Genomic DNA, 24,925 nt, shown 5'->3' with positions numbered 1-24,925 from the left:
AATCCTTGCCTTGGAGAGATTCTACAAAGGCAACTTTGGTTAAGGGGAACAACAGTTTTTCTTTCTCTCTTGTAACGTCCACAATGCAAAAAACCTGACTTAAAATGAATTTCTGATAATATGAACAAATTTTGGGAGTCTGCTGTATTAGCAGTTACGATTCCGAATGCCGTGATAAACACGTCTACTTGCTTAAGCACTGGCATAGGGCTGTTTATATTTATTGTTTATACTATTTGCTGTTCAGTGCCTGCGCTTTTCTTCTGGATTCGAAACACTCTTCGACGTTTGTTGCCAGTGTGCAGGGAATATAACCCCCCCCACACACACACACACCCACCCACCCGTCTGTCTGCTTATTTGCCATAAACGTGATAAAAGTTCATTATTTTAGGGCAGCTAGTTCCTGAGTTATTAGGTAAAAATAGGGTAAGATGATGACCATGTCACCCTAAATGATTGTTCACTTTGTGGGAGGGAAGTTCAAATTTTCTCGTCTTCAGTTTGAGCTACACAGAGCACTTCTCCCTAATGCACATCAGGGCCACCTTTGGGGCCGACATTCCTAGCTGTGGGCCATGCAAAATTTTTTTTGTCTGTTGGGTACTACTTGTCGCCATTTTGCTGGTATAAACACGTGCCCTGAAACCCGCGACTCGTAACTGTTGAATTAGTTGTAATCATGCGGATGTCATTGCTGGATTGGAAACACCCACCAGTGCGGCATTAGTGTTGCTGTTGTGGCTTCCTTTCAGAGACTTGGTGCGGTTAAGTTGGGGGGGCAACACTGTGCCCGCACCTGACTTTGATTCTGTGGCTGCAGCGCAAGGTGGTGCAGCTGGCGGCGACCAGCCAGCACGTGCTGGTCATGTACGACAAGGAGCTGGAGGTGTGGCGCCTGGGCTCACCCGCAGTCGAAGAGGCCCCCACGGGCACCCGGCTGCCCCTGGCAGTGAAGCCTGTAATGGTGGCGCGGGTGGTGGCGCGAACCAACGGCCGCTTCGAGGCAGCCGCCCTGTCCGACGACGGCGTCTGGCTCAGCTGCACCGATGCCATCTCGTCGCTGCTCTACCACATCGAACATGTCAGTGCATACGTCTATAGTGTGGCCGCCGGCCTGACAGCAGTGCAGAAATTCAAGTGCTGCTGACTAGGGGGTAGGGGGGTGGGGAAGGAGAGTGAGAGAGAAAAGACCTTGCCACATTTCTAATAATGTGAAAATTTCCTGGTACTCATTTCCTTCTTTTCTATTTATTATTATTATTATTATTTGAACCGCTCTTGTTAACTTTCCTGTTGTACACTTTACACTTTCGGTGGTCAGCGCCATGTGTACACATTAAGAAAAATCCAATTTGCTTTGTGGAAAATAGCAAGAAGCCATTTTGCTGGCTTCTGTGGACATTATGACATTTTTCTTATCTTGTATTGTTTCAATAGAAGGGGGAAAAGAACTGGTAGAAAACAAGCATGTGCAAAAAAAAACTAACTAGCCAGCATAACTCGTGAAAGGTGCATTCGCAATCAGAACATCAGATAACTTTAAGGAACCATTATTAAGTGGGTAGAAGCACAGAACGTAGCACCGAGACAAGATCATTAGCATAAAATAACCGGAATAATCACTTCCAGTGCAGTACTTGAAGCTATTTTCAGCGACTCTTTGCTTTGTTGTGTGTCGAGATTTCAGCGTATGTTGTTAAAGATACCCAGGTGTTCGAAATTAATCCGGAGCCCTCCACTGCGGTGTGCCTCATAACCAAGGCGTAACTTCGGCGCATAAACCCCACAATCAGTCAGTCAATCTCTGCATTGTCGGTTGCCCCTGATGTGTGCATACTTTGCTAAAAACCCGGCAGTGCTGTTTTGGGAGGCCAATGTAGCTTGCGCTAGTAGCAATTTTATTTCGAGCATTGTGAATGGGAAATTGTTCCACATAAATTTACTTTCAATTTATTGCCTTAGGTTTTGTGACATTGAATTTCTTAAAATTTGTCATTATATCGATGCTGAATGTACGTGAAGTTCAATGCGCATGAAGCAATGGACATCTTGTTACTTCGTTGTACAGTCAAACCCGGCTACAATGAACGCCGCTTCAACGAAATTTTCGCTTCAGCGAAATATTTCCAATACCTCATCAGTTAGCCATAGAAGTCAATGCAACTAAGTCCTCGCCACAACGAACCATTTGTCTGGCTTGCTTTCGCTTCAATGAAATTTACGGCCATTGGGGCTGAGTTTGAACATTGTTTTACAATAAAATAAGCATAACGCCAGCTATCTGTAACTTTCTATATGTTCAGGACGCTTAGTTTCACCAAAAACGGGCGCCGCGCACGCACACCACCACCCAAAACAAAACAAACTCATAGGCGGGCACCATTTTTTGCTGGTGATAACGATGTGGCTGGCCGTCTTTGCATGAGGCGCAGGCCCGGTTCGCCAAGCCGGAGCTACAGCCAATCCGTATACCAGTGGTTCTCAGCCATGGATTTGTCGGGGACCCCTTGTGGACTGGTGGAAGTGATGGGGGACCCCTTGCAGCGGAGGGGAGGGAGGGGGGGGGGGGGGGGGTACGTAGGTAAATTAACACAACTGGAGCGTGAAACAGGTGCCTTTTATTGCTACCAAAAACATCAAACAAACGTGCCACATCACTTCATTTTGGACAGTTCATCAATACGTGGCACAGTCGTGCTTAAACAGAGTTGCATATCTGCAGCCACATTCAACCTGTTTCGGTATTTGCTTTTCAAGTATGCAAGGCTGGAAAAAAAAAAAAAAAAAAAAGCGGGTGAGGGTTTTGCGGATCCTAGAAATGGCTTCGCGGACCCCCTAGAGTCCGCGGACCCCCATTTGAGAACCACTGCCGTATACAGTTGAAATCACGCAAATGTGCTCCGCTGCTGGTGCAGCGCCATGATGTATGTTTCCGTTTTCCTTCTACCACTCTTCATAGCCAAGAGCAAAAATCATGTTTGCGTGTTTGGTCTGGAAGCCAAGTCATCCTATATTAGTTGCAAGCCTGCGGTCGCGTTAAATGCAAGCACGCGTGTCTTGCCTGCCAAGGTCAGTAGCTGCCATGCCTTGTGAGAGGATAAGATAACGGCACTGCTCCTGCCACAAGCGAGAGGGGAGCTTCCCACGGCCTAGCAGCTATCTGCAAGTAATCAGCTCGGTGGACACGCCTGAGTTATTTCTTCCCACGCCTGAGTTATTTCTTCCCCCCCATTTCTTCCCCCCCTTTGCGTGCAGGTAAAAAACAGATAACCATTGGCACGGTTGTTATCCGAATAAACATGACGTTATTGCTTGTCACTCCTTTTTCTAAACATTGTATTATGCTGCCAATGATGCGGAAATATACGGGGCTATTTTTCTTGCCTTTCCGTGGTGTATTGGGGCAGATTTCGCCTCAACGAATTTTTACACGTCCCATCAATTTCGTTGTAGCGGGATTCGTCTGTAGTGAGATTATTGCTGTATTGGAGTTTGCAATATCTAGGTTTAAGTGTAGTGAGAACCAAATCTCTGTTGCAGAAGGGGGATTTTTTACATCCGGATGTTATTGGATTGAACTTGGCATGGTTAAAACGGTGCACAGAAATCACATTAAGACTTATCGAAGTTTTTTTTTTCCCCTCTCTGTTCTGAGCAGAGAAGAGCCAACCAATATTTGCTTCAGAAGAATTGGCATTATGTTAAAACTTTTTTTACTTGAGGGTGATTCATGAGCTACAGGAACTTTGGGTCCCTTTGAAAATTGTCTACAGTATTTGAGATCTCCAGAATAGTTACTTTGCGCTAGTTGACAAATATTGAGCACTTCCTATCTCTGGTGTACTGCTTATCATTACAACTGCATGAAATAAAGGAACATTTTTAGGCTGCCAGTTGGCAGAATCTTCTAGGGAACTTTCCCTGATGCTTAGTTCAAGCAAGTTTGAGTGTGCATCTTCTGTTTCTTGAGTTGCAGGGTAAAGTTGTAACGCATTGAAACAGGTTGTGCCGTAACCAGGAAACAGTTATAGTGTTTGATTGGTGATTTAAGACGTGTCGCGTGGTTTGTGAATTTGGGGGCAAGGTCTGCTAATGGTGTTGAACGTCTTTCTTGTCCGCCACAGAGGTCGGAGGGCCAACCCAAGTTTGAGAAGATTCGCTCCTTCGGAGAGCAGATGGGGCCTGCCAAGCAGCTACTCTTTACCAAGAGTGCAAGCCATCTTGTGGCAATAGACCACCGGGGTGCTATCCACGTGTTCAGTTTGCCGCCCATACTCTTGCACACCATTTCACCTGACCCAGGCAAGTATTGAGCAGTTGGCATTGTTTTGCAATGGGTAGCTGATCCACGCCGTGTCAAAGGCATCATAAAGGGGGCATGTAACTTTTGTCCATGTCGCCAGTGCATAATTTGCAGTTAAAGGGGCGTATTTCAAACTACCTGCTGTTTTCCACATTATTCATGATTGGGGAGCACGCCTCGAACAAGCAAGTCAAGGGGAACTGTCTAATAGGAACTTGGACTGCGCAAACCTAGTAAAACCTGGTAGGGCGTACATCAACTGCATAAAGGCTTGGCCTTGGTTTCCGTTCTTGCTCCGTTGATCACTCAGCTGAGATTTGGCAACTTCAGCTTGGCCAACCGGCGTACGACGAGTCTTGCGGGACAGGAAGTGTGGCAGTCTTAAAGTCCAAACAGTGTTATGCCCCTGTCACACGGCAAATAGAATGACATTTAGAGTGAATTACATTAGCACTTAATGTCATTAGTTTGGCTCTACATGAGAATACTCGGTGACATTCAACGCAAGTGGCATTTGATGATCAGATCAGTTCGGGGAACACATTCCCATTAGCTTCCGAATCGCATGTAAAACCTCAACAGCAGTTGTGCGTCACTAAACTAGAAAGTTTAGTAATAAACTGAAGATCGCTATTTAAGACTATCTGTAAATAAACATCTTCCCCTGCATGCCTTATTATGTAGAAAAGAAGGCAGACAACACCTTCGCCAAGCTTTGACATGTCTTATGCTACCCAGATACAGATTAGTTGCTTACTTGTCTTGGCTTGTGAGGCCTACTTATGTCACCTGGAACAGTTGTACTTTTTTTTTTACCTAAAAAAGGTTGATTTGTTTTGTTTTTAAAAACATAAAAGGTGTAAGCAAATATTTATATTATTATCTTGCAATTCTTCAAGTTGGCTAGTTGTCACTGGTATCATTATCAAAAGACATTCCTTTCGCCATGTAAACCCGCATGGTCAAACTGAATCGTTAACAGTGAGTGTCATTCGCTCTATAATGAAATTGGGCGTGTGTGCTACGAGAGCTTCTTGGGGATGGCGCCACTATCAGCTTCTGGGGTTTGTGGAGCCCTTCATACTGCAGGCACCTTTTAATTGCCTTACTGCTAGAACAAGTATTGTTTTGCATTTCAACCATTATTTTAGTTTGCAAGACCTTAAAGGAGTACCATTACCACATTCGTTTTTTTTTTTTCCCCTCTTGTGACAGCTCATAAACTATAACCCATGAATTAAGGCTGACTAATATGCTGCCGGTAATGAATCAGTGCCATTCATGCTATCAGTTGAAGTTTTGGCCTTTAAAAGCATGGGAGCTGGTACACTTGTGATTTTGCGAGTTTTGTTCCATATCAGCTCAACCGATGCGGCGCACAAGCTTTCACAGAAAGCCTGATCTAATGGTCCAATGGAGTGCCATCTCAACAAATCGGAAGTTAGTGGTCTTCGGACCTTTGAAGACCCGAACCATTTCGCTTTGAGCTTCTCGTCATTTCTACAGGAGTGTGCGCAAAGTTTGTTAAGGCTGAAGTGCGTGCCAGTGGCACAGTTGATGTGCTTGAAAGTGAACTCAATAGCTCGATAAGTCCATACCACCCCATGGTGAAGCAGCAGGATACAGGCGGCGTTAGGGTTGAATGGACCAACCTGTGCACAAACAATGGCGTGGGCAATTTTATTTCATCTTTTTCTGCACAGAAAGTGCTGATTGGGAACGGAGTACAATATGCCACAAATGCTGGGGTAAAAACACTGGTAATTTGAGAGCACGTTTAGTCGTGAATCAGCAAGTGCTGGTTAGAAATGGAGTACAATATGCCACATATGCTGAAGAAAAACACAGGAAAATTGAGAGCCTATCATGGATTCCTCAGCAATTGCAGCATCATTTCCCATTGAACAAAAATTTAATGATGCTTGAAGGGTCTTAACTTGCGAATGAGGCACAGATGCAGGTTACTTTTTGGGCTTCATTTAAAGCTGCTTCAGTCACCGATGACGTGCAAGCTAGCATCCCAGCTTCTGAACAAGTCATCATGTGGTTATGTTTTGCCCTCAGCATTGTGAAGTTGAACAGTAAAAGCGATTGCAGATACTTTTCACAGTTCTGCAGATTTGACTTGATCAGGTTCCTGTGTCATTTAAGAAGTCCAAGCAGACGGCAGCGTGTGAAGTCAAATGCAGGGTGGTGGCCGTGGCCACGAATTCATGTAAAGCAGTGGCGGTGAATTGGTGAACAAATGTCTTATGTACGTTCCTCCAGGCAAAGACATGGGGGAGGAAACTAACATGCACCAAATGGGTTTTGTGTCCACAGGGTCCACAGCACGGCCCTACCTGGCATGCATGTCTCCCAAGGATCATCTAGCCGTAGCGGACAATGAGCACAACATTGTCATCTATGACGTGAAGTCTCCGGCGGTATGTAATTCATCTTACTGCGCAACGGAATGTGTGCTCGGTCTGTGTGCAGTGGAACAAATGCAGCAAATTATTTTAAGCAAGTTCCTTCAGAAACAAGATTTCAATACTTGACCACGCATGAAAACTCGAGTTGCAGCATTTCATATTTACTACCAATCGCTGGACATTTGATGGGCACCTTTATTTAAGCCTGCTGGTCGATAGGTCTCAGTTGAATTGAATTTGCAGACAGTTTACAGAACTTCGGCTGTGTGTGTGTGTGTTTTTTTTTTTTTTTTTAGTTGTATTGCGGCTATTGTTGCACTCGAGAGCTGTGAGACAGTGAATTTATTCATGCTGCCACTTTGCTGTTGCTTTTAAGTGTATGTTTTGGTTAAGCGGCTACTAGTCAACTCGGCAATGCTTTCGCTTCGCGAGAACTAGCACGTTTTTTACATTTTTTTCAGCATGGCATGAAGGTGTCTTTGCTTCTTGCTACAGTTAAAAAGTCCTAAACAGTAGATAAGACAGTCATGCAGCTGCTTGCTATTGAATAACAGCACAATCGAAATTGCTAAATTGTGCTCACCAGTGGCACGCCGGGGCCATGAGGGATGCCATTAGTGAGGAGGAGGAGGGAAAACTTTATTTGGTCCTGCAAGTAGTGATAATGAACCACTAAGCGGGCCGCTCCCACATTGGGACCGAAACGCCAAGCCTCACAGCCACGTCGTGAGTTTGCTGGACAGCCCAGAATTGATCGTCCAGGTCCGGACTGCGAAGTGCAGCCTCCCACCTGGACGCGTCCTTGATAGCCAGATCTTCAATTCGCTCGCAAGACCAGAGCATGTGTTCCAGTGTGGCTAAATCACCACAGTCCATGCACTAAGGCTCTGTATACGTCTCAGGATAAAACATGTTGAGCCCCCGGGGCAAGGATAAGTGCCAGTCTGCAGTAAGCGTAATGTAAGTGCCTGAGCCCGGTTTAGTTTAGGATGCGGCAAACCGTAAATCCTGCGGTTAAGAAGATAGTACTTAGTTACCTCATTGTATGTCGAAGGGGAGTTTCTGTTCTCAGGAAGTACTGTCACGCCGTGGCGCGGGGCAGAGCGGAGGGTAAGATCTCGCGCTGCCGCATGAGCAGACTCGTTGAGATTCAGAGGGGCTCCTTCAATCACCCCAAGGTGAGCAGGAAACCAACATAAGTAGTGCTGAAAGTGCCGCCACATGGTAGCCTTGCCTTGGTCGTAGAATTCCTCTCGCTGTGAATTTTCCAGCCAGCATCTTCCGAAACTTCTTCCGGAGCAATATCTTCACCCTCCACAGCATATTCCACCATGACAATAGCTTCAGACGGCCGGAAGGCCGGCGCGGCCCACGAACACGGCGGGCCCGGCGATTAGGGCTAACACTTCCGCCGGCGTGGGTGAGACAAAAAAGGCCGTAAAGTCACGTACAGTCCACTCACTGGAAAAAGTCCGCTATCCCGGTGTAGCTGTTAACTTCGCGGATCCGTTTAGCACAAAATTAGGCACCAACGAGAAAAATATCCGGTCAAAACTGCTCATAGAGGCGGCAGCTGACACGAACACGTCCTGCCATTCCGTCGCCTGCCATTAGTGAGGGCTTGTGCACATTGGTATTTGAAACCTCTTGGGTTCTTAAAGGGGATGCTGAAATCAGAATTCTTGTTTGAGCTGGAAAATCAGCTTTGTAGTTCTCTTGGCTTTGCTAGGTGATAAATGATGCTTTTAATTGCACTCTCTCGAAAAGAAATGTAACGGTGTTTGGTTTTCAAAGTGGCAATCCTATGACCATGCCATGAAGGGATGCCTGCGAGGTTTTATAATAAATCAGGCTGACCTTTCATACCTTGCATTGTCCCACATGTCAAGTTACCTTCCTAGAACTTGCACAAACGATCATGGAAGTGCCACTTTTTTTTTTCTTTTTTTCTCTCTCAATAGCCTGTTTGAATAGCTCTACCGTCGTTATGCTAGTACTCAAGTTATGCTAGTTGATGTTGCCATCAAAAGTATTTCCTCATTATATATGCTGTCACCATAAACGTGAAAAGCAGCAGGATAGCTTTTTTGTTTTGTTTTGTTTTATGCCGCAGAATAATTTTGCAAGCGTTTTTTTTTTTTTTTTTTTTGAGTCATCAGCACACTTCAATATGGTCATTTCGATTTTTGTATTGGGAATTGCAAACTATTCGCTTTGATTCGAAACTGTTATAGCAGGATTATTAGTCACCTGAAAAGCAAAAATCGTTCTTTGCAGAGCCCTATCTCTAATGCTGGAAGCTTTTCCGTATCTGGTTAGCGGTAGGTGCAGTTTGGTGGAAGACCCGCTGCGGTGGCTAAGTGGCTAAGGCGTTGCGCTGCTGAGCACGAGGTCGCGGGTTCGATTCCCGGCCGCGGCGGCCGCTTTTCTGATGGAGGCGGAAAGCAAAAACGCCCGTGTGTACGAGATTTCGGCGCACGATAAAGATCCCCAGGTGGTCAAAATTAATCCGGAGCCCTCCACTACGGCGCGCCTCATCGCCTGCGTTGCGTCGGCGCGTTAAAACCCACAATCAATCAATCAATCAAGTTTGGTGGAAGCAGCTACTTTTACATTTTTACATCTAGAAACAGGATGCTCCAGACATGGTCGGGGGGCCACAGAATGGTACATTTTCCTGCATCCATTGAGATTTCAGGGGCAACTTGTGCTTACAGAAATGCTGCCATCTTTCCATCGAAGAAATGGAAATGTGTGCACAAATACAGTTGAACCTCGATATAACGAACCTCGATTTAACGAAATTCGCGATATAACGAATTTTTTCAAGTTTTCTAACAAAATTTTGCTAAATGCATGTATTTTTCTCTCGATTTTACGAAGTAATTTTGTGCGGCGCTTTCGATTTAACGAAGTCACGGCAAGAAAGGAAGAACGAAATTCCGGTCGAGGCACGTTTTATTTTGCCTCTCAGGCCCTACATTGAAAAAATTCAGTACTCAAATTGACTCTTGAAGGCTAAAATGAAAGAAAAGCGGTGAAATCTACGGTTAACAACAATTAAAAGCGAAGAACGAAGCTGCACAAACCGCTAGCGGTCATAGACGGTTTAATAGTGCGGCCACTATTTTGACGTCTCCATCGTTGCCTACGCCAGCGCCCTCTATGCTTAGGCTACCGAAGCCTATTTCAAGCTTTTTTTTTTCTACGCGTTATTGCTCACGGTGCTGCTGCTCTAGGTTGTGCTCGCTGATAACCAAATTAATATTTTGTTCGTGCATCGTTAGGTGAGTCTTGTAAGCAGCATGAGCACTCCAAGAGAAAGAAAAGTGTTCCGAACAAGAGCCTGAGGAAGTTCGGTGAAACTGACAGCCACCGAAGTGTGATGGATGCCATCGATGTTCTGCGGAGGCACGCAGGTGCACACGAATGTTTAAGACCTTGTTAGCGCTGTCAGCATACGACCGTCACGTAAAGCAGGCCCTGGTTAAGAAACGCCAAGCACTGCTTACGGACTTCTTCACTACGGCTTGAACATCGAGTGCTGGTGGCAATAAATTGCTCTCTTTGAACGTGGTCATCTTCGTTTCACCAGCGTTCATTAGACAGCTGCGGTGCGGAGAAATCGGTTTCGTAAGGGCTCAGTGGGCATAAAAGTAATTGCTTAATCGAATTTGGCCGGAAGAATTTTACTGTAAGCTTTCCGCTTTCCGGAGCACGTAAGCGCTGCTCCACACAGTGAAGCGGTACGCGTGTACCCCGCTCAACTCGCAATCATGGCTTTATCTCGAGTGTTGTGGTTGCATCACGCGCCCATACTGCAGACCCTTTGTACATGAAAAAAGTCTTTCGAAAGTTTCATAGCAGCCTTCCGCTGTTGGCCCGCCGCGCCTAAGGACGAAAAGAGGCGTAACTTCGAACGAGCACCTCGGCGGGGTGAAGTTCACGGGACATGGACGCGGGCGCGGGTTCAATTGACTAACAGCGGCATTTAGTAGTGACCGAAATGAAAAAAGAAAAAGTGGAAACCTAGTCTATCATATTTAATGAGGCGTTGCGGAAAAAGCACCGGTTTTACGATGACACATGAACTACCGTCGGCTATCCGAATTCCATTGCCCAAGTTTTGAAACTCTTAATTCACACAATTTTCGCGGCCAGTTTTAGTACAAATTTCGCTTTAATTGGAGAGGTAACTACATAGCAGTTGTTGCCTGGCGAGGGCCAAAGTGTTAAAACCCCAATAACTGGTTAAATGAACTGTAAAATCGAAACCTCGATTTTACGAAATTCTCGATTTAACGAAATCTGCGGCCCCAAGTACGACTTCGTTATATCGAGGTTTAACTGTAATACCAAAGGGGCTTTTGCAGCGTAATGGTTGGGTTTTCGTTTTGTGTTTTATTTAGTTTTAGGGTAACCTCTTACATGCGCTTTCAAATTAAATAACCATCCCAAATCGAGAACTGCTTAAACTCTTTCGTGACCGTGGAAAAATGGCCAATTTTGCATGCTTTCAGAAAACTTTTTTTTTTCTCTTGAGCTGCTGGACACATTTAGCATAGTTATGTGTGAAATTGTAGCTTATAGAATTATCTTTCAAACACATAACGGCAGTTTTGTGAAAGGTGTAATTATTGACAGTTTATTGGTTAACGAAAAAAAATTCACAAAAAGTATGCACAAAACACAAATAGGGGATTTTACTGAGCCTAAAAGTTATTTTAGGAATTCTAAGATATAAAAATGTTTCTGCATTACTGCATTTTGCGGGCCCACCACCCTAGCGGCCCTCGAGCCACTCGAGGTCTCTCTAAAATATGCATCCAGGCATACCTGTTTGTGTTCTGTCACAAAATCATTATCGCTTTAGTGGTAAAAAGCAAGAACCAAGTTTCAGTTGGGTAGAGGGAAGAGGGCTCGCCCAACTCACCTTCAACTGATCCACTATTTACCATGCTCTTGTGTTTTGTGCAGGTTGCTTACCGGCTGCCGCAAACTCAAGGAATGGCAACAGCCATGAGATTCAACCCGATGTCCTCCGACCTAGTGATCATTTACAATGATAACCAGGTATTGAAACTGCCTAGTTTAATAATTCATTAGATATTCTTGCTTGCCAGTGCTTGAGTTGCCAAACTTGCATCTTTACTTTTTTTTCCCCTGGGAATCACGGTGTAGAAGTTAAATTTCAAAGAACAATTGAGCATGTTTACGCTTAAAACACATTACTCATGTTAGTATAATTAGATTAGTTATTAATTAAATTAGATTAGTATAGTTAAATTAGATAATTATGTTAGTATATTTAGTATATAACTTGCTAATGTTCAGAGCTTGGGAAACTGTGCTCACATGGGGAGAAGCTTATGAGCACTTTGTTGGTACACTTGCCAGACTCGCTGTTTGTTTGTTTTTTAACCACAAAAATTTTAAGACACGTCAAGTTTCCAGTCTTTTGATTGCCAATGAATGGCACAGCATTAGAGTTTCGAAAGTGACAGCTTTGCAAGTGACAAATTTGAAGATAGGTTGAGTTCCACTGGAGACATTTGATGCCTAAATGCTTGTTTATACGGGCGACACTGTGTTTGCAATGCATTTGATGACATTTGTCCAAATGTGCCTCGGCAGCACTGCACCTCGTGCCCAAATGCTTTGCATTCGTTTTCTGTGTCAGCAGTGTACAGTACTAAGTTGAGTGTAGCGCAACCTTTGCACTGAAACCCAGCTATGCCTAAATCCTTGCAAGAAAAAATTGTATATAGGCATCTAGGCATTGGGTGATTGTGAAGTTTATTCCTTTGTTACTACTGGTAAGTGTGAACTTTGTTGTAGTGCATCAGGTAGTCCTGTGTATGTTGTTTTACAGTGTTTGCTGTTGCTGTTTTGCAGCACTCTTGTTTTAAAGTTTTGTGAAAACCAAAATCTTTTTTTTAATGTGTTTTCTAGTGTTTCTTTTTCTTTTTTATTTCTTAGAACAAACAAATGACAAGACACTTTTAGCAATTATCTGTGTCACTGATTTTTGGCTGCTAATAGTTTACTGGATGCATTCAGTTCCGTCAAAGAGAAAGGGGTGTACAGTGTAGACTGCTTGTAACGTATGTCACCGGAGCTGCAAAAAGCTGCACTATAAGCGGTACCACACTACAGTTAAACCTCGATATAACGAAGTCGTACTTGGGGCCGCAAATTTCGTTAAATCGAGAATTTCGTAAAATCGAGGTTTCGATTTTACAGTTTATTTAACCAGTTATTGGGGTTTTAACACTTTGGCCCTTGCCAGGCAACAACTGCTATGTAGTTACCTCTCCAATTAAAGCGAAATTTGTACTAAAACTGGCCGCGAAAATTGTGTGAATTAAGAGTTTCAATACTTGGGCAATGGAATTGGGATAGCCGACGGTAGTTCATGTGTCATCGTAAAACCGGTGCTTTTTCCGCAACGCCTCATTAAATATGATAGCAGACTAGGTTTCCACTTTTTCTTTTTTCATTTCGGTCACTACTAAATGCCGCTGTTAGTCAATTGAACCCGCGTCCATGTCCGGTGAACTTCACCCCGCCGAGGTGCTCGCTCGAAGTTACGCCTCTTTTCGTCCATTCAGTGGTAGGCTTAGGCGCGGCGGGCCAACAGCGGAAGGCTGCTATGAAACTTTCGAAAGACTTTTTTCATGTACAAAAGCTCTGCAGTATGGGTGCGTGATGCAACCACAACACTCGAGATAAAGCCATGATTGCGAGTTGAGCGGAGTACACGCGGACTGCTTCACTGTGTGGAGCAGCGCTTACGTGCTCCGGAAAGCTTACATTAAAAATCTTCCGGCCAAATTCGATTAAGCAATTACTTTTATGCCCACTGAGCCCTTACGAAACTGATTTCTCCGCACCGCAGCTGTCTAATGAACGCTGGTGAAACGAAGATGACCACGTTCAAAGAGAGCAATTTATTGCCACCAGCACTCGATGTCCAAGCCGTAGTGAAGAAGTCCGTAAGCAGTGCTTGGCGTTTCTTGACCAGGGCGGGCTTTACGTGATGCTCATATGCTGACAGCGCTAACCGTGTGCACCTGCGTGCCTCCGCAGAACATCGATGGCATCCATCACACTTCGGTGGCTGTCAGTTTCACCGAACTTCCTCAGGCTCTTGTTCGGAACACTTTTCTTTCTCTTGGAGTGCTCATGCTGCTTACAAGACTCACCTAACGATGCACGAACAAAATATTAATTTGGTTATCAGCGAGCACAACCTAGAGCAGCAATGACGCGTAGAAAAAAAAAAGCTTGAAGTAGGCTTTGGCAGCCTAAGCATAGAGGGCGCTGGCGTAGGCAACGATGGAGACGTCAAAATAGTGGCCGCACTATTAAACCGTCTATGACCGCTAGCGGTTTGTGCAGCTTCGTTCTTCGCTTTTAATTGTTGTTAACCGTAGATTTCACCGCTTTTCTTTCATTTTAGCCTTCAAGAGTCAATTTGAGTACTGAATTTTTTCAATGTAGGGCCTGAGAGGCAAAATAAAACGTGCCTCGACCGGAATTTCGTTCTTCCTATCTTGCCGCGACTTCGTTAAATCGAAAGCGCCGCACAAAATTACTTCGTAAAATCGAGACAAAAATACATGCATTTAGCAAAATTTTGTTAGAAAACTTGAAAAAATTCGTTATATCGCGAATTTCGTTAAATCGAGGTTCGTTATATCGAGGTTCAACTGTATAACCAAAACGTGCACAAGTGAGCCAAATTGCAACCTACCTTTCAAGGATTTTTTTTACCATCGCTGAAAGTAACACCACTTTAAAACACGGACATGGTGTTTATTTTGTCTTTGTTTTTCCCCACATCAGCTGTTATAGCGTGGTTTTTCATAAATAGTGGACGCGGTTTAAACTCCTTTCCTTTTTTCTTTTTTGAGTGTTTATCATTTCTTTGCATTCGGAAAGACAGATGCCATAGGTTAGGAGCTTAGCCAGTACAGTCGAGGCAAAGTGATAAAAACGCACCCCCCCCACCCCCCCCCCTCCCTCTCTCTCTCTCTCTCTCTCTCTCTCTCTCTCTCTCTCTCTCTCTCTCTCTCTCTCTCTCTCTCTCTCTCTCTCTCTCTCTCTCTCTCTCTCTCTCTCTCTCTCTCTCTCTCTCTCTCTCTCTCTCTCTCTCATTCATTCATTCATTCATTCATTCATTGGCGATGTGAAATATGGTTGCTTATGAGCACAATGTCCCAGTAGAAAACTCCGTCGTGGTGGCTCACTTCGACAGTTGGTTATGAAGTTATCCGCACAACGACTAGTCGGAATCCGGACATACTCGGGAAATCGGGAAGTCAGGATCTGTACAGAAACAACTCATGACCTTGTCTCACTAGTTCCCGGAGTGCCAAGAGAACAGGCAGTTGTCGTTATCACGCGACTTTAAGTGGGATGTGCGAATGAATTGGTGCCTTATTTTTTCTTTTCTGGGGCAAAGTTAAGGCCAACTACATGGTCGCGTAATTAACTATGTACTCGCGCATTGACGTGAGCATACGTAGAAGTAACGCTCTGTGGTGCACTGCCGATGAGGGCGGCCGTCACCGCGAGGGGTTGTGTATGGCCTATGGCTAACGCCAATGTACTCGCTTCAATTAAAGCTTGCCTTTACCATTCTTTACCATTAAATTGCATCCAAACAAATAATGATATCACCAGGATTGTTTTTTGTAGATGACAGCTCATTTTCAACCTGTAAACAAAAATGTATACGGAATACACCATTCCCCTTTCTGCCATGCCTGCTCTGTGGTGGCCTCTCAAATGGGGGGGAAGAAGTCTGGTTTTGTAGTGTGCAGTTGTCTAGTTTGTGCAGACTCAGGCGCAGCAGGTGTGTACCAATGTGTTTACTGCTCCTGAAACATGCCCCTGCTGCAACGGTCAATTGGTGGGCCGCCCAAAAACCTGCACTATATAACCGGTATTGTGTTTCGGGCAACCACATTTTAAGCGGTATGCTTACGCATTGAATTCTAGGGGAGGAAACCAGAGGCCACATAAACCCGCGTTACATCAGGGGTGGAATTATGAGTTGTGTTCATTTCGAAAATGTCCATTTCGCACCCCGCAGCGCATCCAATGGCCTCTGACCAATGGATGGGCTGCGTCACATCTGGTCATCTGCATTCAGCCAATCAGGACACGCATAAAATGGACATGAAACGGACAAAACTGGAAATTCCGCCCCTGTTCTACACTGTACTTAATTTTTGTGCAATTTTTGTGCTTGGAAACAATGTAGTCAAGATCTTTGGGACAGTAAATAAAAGAGCTTATGCCTCCCAATAAGTGAAGAGCTGCGAAACACGCAGCTGGCACAACATTGAGCATAGGCTGTTTGCAGAAAAACATAGTCCATACGGCTGCACCCGTTATGGGCTACATAATCTAGATAGATGCAGACAGTTCATGCCGCCAGCACCTCACAACTACTTCTGGTGGAAGCACATCTACTAAAGATCGGTGAATCGCTATATTGCTCAGATGTAGCAGAGCTGTCAGTAAGCTGCATATGAGAGCACTGTGTCGCTGTCGCTTTGCTTTGTTCGTCAAGTGCTTTAACTCCCCAAGTTGGCAGCCTGTTGAGCTGCAAGGGGATTTTTCATTTACAAAGGCAAGAGAGCATGAGTCCCGCTTTTTGCATTCTGAAGGCTCGAAACAATGAGGCAATCGTTACGTTTTCAAGCAGCATTTGTTTGTGAAAACCAACCATGAACTTTGAAGTGAGGCCACGCAGCCATCTCCAGATGCAGGGACTGTTCTACCGAAAAGGGCAATGTGGCCAGAGCTTGGCATTGTGCTCGGGTTGTCACTAGCTTGCGCAACACGATGACATGGACTCAAACGTGGCATCATGGGCAGCAGGCGAACGGTTCTATTGTTGTAGCAGACGACAGGCTCGTAAATGCCGAGTGTGTGTCCACTCACGAATAACTCTCGCATTATTCAGTGTTTGCTTTCTTTTATGCAAATGAGCTCATTACACTAGAAGTGTCTGCAGGATGCATTTGTTTGGTCACTGTCAGTATTCCCAATTTAATTCTACGTTAGACATTGTTCCCCCAACTGTAGGATATGCCAGCTGCCGGGAACCCTTTCCTTCCCTCTCCTTTCTTTTAATAGTATGTCTGGCCAGTTATTAAAAGGGAACAACTCTTCACTGCTAACCGCATAAGAAGGGTGTGGATTGCATTGTTGATTTACGGCTCGTTTTCCTTTGCGTGCTTGCTTTTTCCATATCTAGGTTGTCGAATACAGTGTGGAAGACAAAGCGTATACCAAATGGTGCCGAGATGTGTATCTGGCTGGTGGACTGACCCTGAGAAGCATGTCGCCCCTGACTGCTATAACCTTTGACCCCGCTCTGGAGAACATTTTCTTCGCATACAGTGACCATGAGCTGTTTGTGATCGACAGGCAGAAGTCCAGGCAGGTGAGCATGAAGTTTTAAGTCAAGAATATTAGGAATGTGTGATCTTTCTTACTCTGCTGGCATGGATATGTGCTTGCTAATTTCTGCAAGAAATGCACCAAAGTGCTTTAAACGTCAGGATTTGTGGTTTAAATGTCTGGATATAGCAAGTGCTTAACCTTTTTGAAGGAGCATGAATTTGGAGGCACAGTTCTTGCTTGATGTGTTGTGACGGGCTGCGTGTAGTTGCAAACCAGATGCCTACATGGAGCAAGTGTTGTGTGCCTTTGGAAGGCCAAACAGGCTGATGCCTGAGCAACCCTCACTCGCTCGTGTATTTGGAGCTGGGCAAATGGGCTTCTGGAGAGGGGAGCCTATAACCCATGAGTCTACCACTAATCGTGGTGCATCACAATTGTGCTTAAGACGTAGCAAAAGCGAGGGGCCATAATTGCGATGTGTGATCTAAACTGTAATTGTGGTAATGCTTTGTGTGTGTTAAACTCTATCGTTACCGCGAAAAATGGCTGATTTTGAGTGCTTCCACAAAACTTTTTTTTTCTCTTGACCTACTGGGTAGAGCACTGCACGGGCCTGATTTTAAGGTGCGGGCCCGGCCCGAGCCCGGTTTTTGAAGCTCAAGCTCGACCCGAGCCCACGCGTCTGTAAATGAGACCGTACCGGGCCCGGCCCAAGCCCATGGTCTCAAGCCCAGGCCCCGGCTTAGACGCTGTTAGAAATTTGTTTATGTTTGGTTGGCTGCATTTCTTAGGCAGAACGCGCGTTCACAGATGTGTAATCGTGCTGCTGACCGCTGTGCGAGTTCACCCGGCGCAAAAAGTGCTTCCCGCACTTTGGTTTTACGCTGTACGATAAAATATTTATCGGCAAGAAAAATAGAGAGAGGAGGACAGCATTTTTCAATTGATTTTTCTGCAGTGTAAAGTCACGTAAACACAGCGAGAGTGGTCGAAACATTCCCTGAAGGCTCCAGACTACAATTTGCACTAGTAATCCTGCAATGTTTACAAATCGCTTCAGTGTCCCTTTAAAGGGCCACAAAATTGTGAAATGTTGGCCTATATCAGTAGAGTGTGGTATCAGTAATACAGGTATACCACTTGCAGTAGCAGTAGTTGTTTATTAAGTGCAGAAGATGCCAAAAGAATAAAAATGGGCATTATTGCCAAGTATACGTTCTTTCCACGCTTTGTTTTGTCAAGTTTTGAATAACAAAACAAGAATGGTAGATTGCTTTATATATATATATATGTATATATATATATATATATATATATATATATATATATATATATATATAATAACTGCAGGTTAGGGCCATGTATGAGTACAATAAATATGTCTGGCAGGATCAGCTGAACGCCTGCTTCAAAAAAGACACGAGCTGCAGCATAGTAAGCATTACCAAACAGGCAGCCTCACTACCCCAGTAGTTCATTTTGATTTTATTTATTTATTTATTTATTTAGATAAGTGCCCACAAACAGCATGACGCCTTCAGCGTGGTGCACAGAAGAAACAAGGGAAAGGATAGAAAAGGGAGATGTGTACAATGGGGAAAAAAGAGTATAGTAAAAATAACATCAATGGATCAAACATTATAAGGCTGGCTCACACGATTCTACAACGCAAAAGAAGACACTCAGAACACACTCAGAACTTGGTTATATGTTTTACCTCGAAGAATGAGCGTGGTTGGAATATTTATGAAAATAGATGAGAATTTGTCTTACTGCCAGCGTACTTAAATATGGCAAGCAATGGTAAGGATGGACGGAAAACCAAAACTGGAAACCGTGAGGGGTCCAAGCTAGCACTTGCTTTGCTGTTCGTACCTTCTGCACCGTCTACGTGGCAGCAGCTCACTGCTTGGAAAACTGAAAAATCAAATGGCAGCTTTAATTTGTTATTTATTAACAGACAGAGCACTGCTTGATGTCGAACAAAAGCTTTATCAAACGAATGCTGAAAGAGCTGCGAAAACTGTGACTTCTGAAAGTTAACACAGTATGTTGTCTAGCCTTCAGTGTTGGCATTAATAAAATGTATTCAATTGCAGGGTACTAAAAAGGCAGATCGAATGCATCAAGCGGTGCGCATAAGCCGTACGTTCAAGGTATGTGGCCCCGTATACGTTCCATATATGTGTGCATGCTTGGGGGAAGTTTAGGTTTTTGGAAAAATGCCGGGATTATGTGTTACTTTGTGTAGTTTACCATGCACTAATGAACCTGAATCTTTTGGCATCTAAGTGCTTTCTGTGTAGGCATAATTTTAGACCACATTACCCTTTTATTTGCCTTGAATTGTGATTGGTTTGTCATTTTGACCGCCTTCAGGAAGGATTTTGAAAGAGCCAAGCATTTTTCATGAAGTATACAAAGTATTGCTCTCATGCATAGGGCATTTGACATTAGTTGAACCAAGAAAGGCACCCCATATGTAAAGATGTAAAGATATTTTTATTTTAGAGACACTTTTAGATTTTTAAATATTAAAGCATGTACAAAAGGATGAACCTTGAAGCAGTGTTGTCTATCATTTCGTGGACCATGATATTTTTTTCTCACTAATGAGACAATTTATTTTTAAGTACTGCATTTGGCACCGAGTTTTTCATTACACATTGTAGAGCATCCTTATAAACATACAATTCAGTAGTTTCCAAGCCACTATCACCTGCTCTAAACACCGGAAAAATGTGCAGAGACACCCGCTTGCACACTGCCGGAATGGTAGGGATCTCAGGCATGCAGTACAGGAACCAAGGCTTTCCCTTTTTTGTGAAAGTGACAAAACGGCAATTACTGGCCACAAGCGTCAAGCCAGTAATCAACTTTGTAGTTGGGCTGCATTACAAAACTGCACTGTGGTTTGTGGCAGGTGTAGTTGATTAGCAACCAGCCATTTCCAGAAGTAAGTGGCACTCTTTGTTCACATGCTGCAGTCCTGGGAAGAGTGAAATTTTACCAGATGTCTTTTTGTGTGTGTGCGTGCACACGCTTCTCCACAATATTTTATGCCCATCCTCTTAGGCAGAAACAAAAGTAGCCCATAAGTGACAGCAATGTGGAAATGACGACAACTTTCTGATAGGAAATTTTGCTGTAGATTAAGTATTATTTATTTCTTATTAAGTCATTATTTCTAAACTTTTATTTAGGCAAGAACATAATGCTTGGTCCAACACTCGTGGCACAACATACCGTTGATGTGGAGTTTTGTATTATTAAGCTTTGACTCAACTTAGTTGGATGGGCACCTGCTTTGTGTATGTGTAATATCCAGGTTTTTTTATTCTAGGTGCACCAAATTAAGAAAAAAAAACATTTAAAGGGACAGACGGCCGATTTTTGTGGAGTGTATGTTGTCTAGCGCATAAGAAAACCAGTGTTTTATATACTGGGGTAACCACCAGGAATTTTTAAACAAATAGGCGGAAAGAATTCTAATTTTGCACGAAAATCTCTGAAGCCTGAAAGGCGGTGCCATCTGGCATCTAAAAGTTACACTTTGCTAGGTGTTCAAACAACTCCGTCGATTTCAACGCACGATTCAAAACTTCATGAAGGAAGGTAAAAGGTGGCACATTATTGTTGTTTTAGCCAGGTGCAAGTGTTTAAGTACCTCTTGTAATCTCACGTGCAGTTAAAAGTATGTTGACGCATGACTTACTGTCACGGTTGCCAGCATTATTTTGGCGGGACACGTATGGCTGGTAGATCTAAAAACTCCTATTTCAAGAGTTCTGGGATGCTATCAGCAAAACGGTTTCGGATTAAAGTGTTTCAAGTGATGCCCTTTCATTTGGGATAAAAAAAATATACTCGACAAAAATTGGTTGCCTGTCCCTTTAAGTTAGGGAATTTCCCCCCCCCCCCCCCCCCTTTTTTTTCCCCGTGTACTTTATGTACATAGCCACCATAAAATACTAATGGCTCATGTGCGCTACTTTAAAGTCGTGGGAAACCTCACACAAAAAGAACGGTTGCCCTCCCCCTTTTTTTTTTTTTTTTTGCCATTAGTGCAGCGTGTGGTTTCCATCAGCGCATTCTTTGGGCATGCTGCCAGCGTGTTCTTTTGTGGTGCCAGGCAGGTTACTTGAGCAGGGGCATTATCCTCGGGCAAGGGCGAGAAAACTAGTAAAAGCAGACACTAGTTGATGTGCACCATGCAAGGTTTAATTGGTTTTAAAAAATTACCATTACTGAAACATTAGCCAACCAATTGCCCAGCTTTAACCTATGCACAAGGTGTTTCACATTCTTTGCACCAAGAATAAAATGACATGTCAGATTTTATGGCAAAAAATAAATAGTAATCATTCAAGGTAGTGTTGACTGTTTCGCATTTTGATTATTCAGCAAATTACTAAAAATGACATCGCGAACTTTTAACCGGCATCACTAGCTGAAAATTCCTGTGAAGGGACAGTATGGTGTAGGAGAAAGTTCACGTGTATTGGTAGACCTTATTTCTAAACTTTCTTTTTGCCCATTGTAGCATTAACACTCGCAAGACCATGTCATCAGGAAACGAGCGCCAAGACAATCATGAGAGATGGTCTTGCAGGAGGCGAGCAGGCATCTTCAAGTTGTTGCCAGCCATAAATGTGTAGCGACATCACACAATGCGCGCGAACAAAAGTCACAACCTTATCCTTGAGTTCCAGGTGCACAGCACAGCGTCCACGGAAGGAGGTCTTCCGAGCGTTGCATACCAAGAGCTGCCCATGCAGCTTACGCCAGGGGTGGGCACTCTTTTCGGTGACACCGAAGTGGCGCTAGTTGTACAGGTTGCCGGTGGCTTGTGCATGCTTGTAACGTTTCTTTGTGGGAAACTGGCGCTAAGTGCCTGAATTGATCTTGGGCAAGAAGAAAATAGCGCACAATTACTGACAGCGAACGAAGCAACAAAATTAAGATGGCGGTGTGTCTGATTTTGATGTGGGTGGCGATGGTGCCTTTGAGGTTTGGATGGTTGCGATGGGCTGCCTGGATGCCACATGTTAATATTAAGCCGCTGACTGGCATATAGGTCGAGGGGTGACTTTTCGGAAAATTTTTTGGTAAAAAAACTCGACCTATATTCCGGCTTATACGGTAATCTTTACTAGAACTGGGCACACATGAAACCTTTGCTGGGACAGGATAACTTTTTTTTTGTCAACAGAAGTGCTTTTTGATCCACAAAGTTTTTAAAAAATCTGCGGAACATTTTCTGCAACTCTGAAGGTTCTAAACTTGTGGCAAGGCTGCATTATTGCAAGGATATGTCATTGTAGCTCTGTTGGCCTTTGCTGTCCCATGTCCGTGAGTGTAGCATTCTCAAAACCAGTATAATGAACCAGTAAATTGTAGGCTAATCTGTGCTTGCTGTCTCGGGATAAGCTGTTAGTTTTTTTCTTATCTGAAAGTATGCACTGATTGCTTTAGTTTGGAATACCGCTTATGAATGTTCTTATCTTTCCCTTCTTCTCCCCCTCCCCTTTTTTTTCTACCAGTGGTTGGCCTTCTTTGAGCACATCGAAGGTAATGAAGTGATGATCATAGAGGTGCCTCCGGACCAAATCATCGAGGGCTTGCCAGTGCCACTGTGGCAGAAGCGTTTTGGCACCTAAATAATGTGCCAGTGGTTTTCAGAACACTGTGCAATGTGCATAAGGACTGCTTTTACAGTGTTCTGTACTATCCTACAGGCGTTGCTTGTAGATTTGCCAGAATCATAATTGATTTTTTCAGAGATGTATTGAAAAGTGAATGGGAGGTAACTCGTTTCGTTACATTGTTTCTTGTGTGCAAAAACAGGTTATGCTGCGTACCATTTTTAAAGGCATTGCTTGGGTATCATGCATCATGATAGTCATCTTTGCTTGTGTATCACGCATCGGGATTATCAGTTCACTTTTATGAAACTAAATTTGAATTAACTAGATATTTATGATGTTCGAGTACGAAAAGAAGTTGCAGCCAGGTAATTCTGAGAAATTGGATGTGCCATCGTTGTCATCACATTGTTGTTTCATGTGCATATGAACTGCTTTTTTTTTTAATATTTCATACCATCTCTGAGTCATCTTTCGTTTGTCATGCTATCAATCGTCTTTAAAAGTTCAAACTTGTTGCCAGCTGATTTGTGAAATTGAATGAGTTTGCATTTTTCACCCTACCATCGGGCGCACTATACTTACATGCACTCCTTATGTAAGCCCATTCAGTTCCTGAGTCTTGTTAATAAAGTTTCTGCAAAAACTTAATCAGGCTGGATTGTCCTTGCAGCTTATCTACAATGAGGAGATACCTAAGCTGCTGAAAAGGGGCGTACACATGAAACTTAGGACGCAGGGCTGAGAAGAGAGTGCAGAACAGTAGAATGGGACATTGGAGACAACCACTGTTGCATGGCTGAAAGCACCGAAACATTGCAGTAAGAATTTCACCACGGAGCAGTCCTGCTAAGCACGTTGCACGCTGGTAGAAAAATGCAACAACAATTGGAAGGCGCTCGGCCGGCCAGGAGCGACTTCCCCACTGGCTGCTATTGTGCACAGGCATGAGTGGGCATTTTGCACTCCCCGCTGTAATGGCAGAAGCTCGACGCACTTCGACTGTCGGGGCTGGTGATTGCTATCATTGCTCGGGCCGCGTATGTGCAACCCCAGTGTGGCTGTGGTTGAACATGCTGGTTAAGACATGAAGGCACTATCAGCTAATTTGATTAAACAGGAAATGCGGTGTGTGCATGCGCAGTCGTAGTAACCGATTGTACCTGTTGGTAAATGTGTAAGGTATGGGAAACGTGGAACCATGAAATTTTCTACCCAGATATTGGGAGGGAAACCAAAAGACGATGATGCTCGAGAAAGCCACAAGTCAGAAATAAAGCTGGCACTGCACGGTCTTGAACAGATTCGGGTTGCAATTAAGTAAATTATAAGGTTCCTAATTTTTAAGTGTATTTCCGGGAACAAACTGACACTCGCAAAAAAGTAAAAACAATGACGTTTCCTTGCCAGACTTGCGATGCAGCCTATATAGGTGAAACCGGAAACTTCAAGAGGCGCCTGAAGGAGCACAAAAACGACGTTGCTAACGGCCGCACACAGCTAAACGCCTTGGCAGAACACCAAAACGCAACCGGTCATGTCATCGCTTGGGACTCGGCCAGAATCGTTGCCACCGAGAAAATATTATCAACGCGCCTACTCCGAGAATCATTCCATATCCAATCAACCCCGCACGCTCCTAATCGGACGTGGGCCCATGCCTACGACATATGCATGCGCTTTGCAACGTTCCACGCATGTATAATTACGGCCGAGCCGCTTTTTGTTTCATATGTGAACAAGGCACCCGTACGGGCCCCGAAACGTCATTGTTTTTACCTATTGTTTTTACTTTTTGGCGAGTGTCAGTTTGTTCCCGGAAATGTTATTTCCTAGCCAGACGAGTTTTCGTTGAACTTTGGACTACCTTTCTGAAGTGTACTTGCATTTAGTGCATATAAATGTTTCGTTGTTCCATGCAAAATATCCATGCACACTGCAGTGGGTTTGCATCTATGAATTCTATCCAGTGCCTGTGCTCGTGCCACACACTCTCCCTAATGAAACTGTGGGTGCATGTTGTGTGGAATGAGCCATAAGGTTGTTTTATCTGATGGCTGTAGATATGTCCGTGTCACAATTGCCTTGTTGACCTAGGGTATTGTATTTTAGACGAGCAAGCAGTTTGCCGCCTGTTC

General features: G+C 44.1%; 1 protein-coding gene across 1 annotated transcript in view; it reads left to right on the top strand.

The window, feature by feature from the left end:
• L(3)72dn (UTP4 small subunit processome component l(3)72Dn) overlaps positions 1-23,438 on the top strand; it is a 49,472-nt gene extending 26,034 nt beyond the window's left edge. Inside the window, exons 11-17 of the mRNA XM_077686550.1 lie at positions 824-1,084; positions 4,128-4,305; positions 6,629-6,732; positions 11,698-11,793; positions 16,994-17,182; positions 19,242-19,298; positions 22,686-23,438. Of these exons, the coding sequence (XP_077542676.1) occupies positions 824-1,084; positions 4,128-4,305; positions 6,629-6,732; positions 11,698-11,793; positions 16,994-17,182; positions 19,242-19,298; positions 22,686-22,802 (1,002 nt within the window). The 3' untranslated portion in view covers positions 22,803-23,438. The remainder of the gene's footprint in view (positions 1-823; positions 1,085-4,127; positions 4,306-6,628; positions 6,733-11,697; positions 11,794-16,993; positions 17,183-19,241; positions 19,299-22,685) is intronic.
• The last annotated feature ends 1,487 nt before the right edge of the window (positions 23,439-24,925 follow it).

This window comes from Haemaphysalis longicornis, unplaced genomic scaffold (assembly GCF_048455015.1).
Source record: "Haemaphysalis longicornis isolate Haplotype H1 unplaced genomic scaffold, Haemaphysalis longicornis Haplotype H1 scaffold_1, whole genome shotgun sequence".
In the NCBI taxonomy this organism is placed as follows: Eukaryota; Metazoa; Arthropoda; class Arachnida; order Ixodida; family Ixodidae; genus Haemaphysalis; species Haemaphysalis longicornis.
Note: the sequence above shows the minus strand (reverse complement) of the source record. Positions and strands in the feature narration are given on the sequence as shown.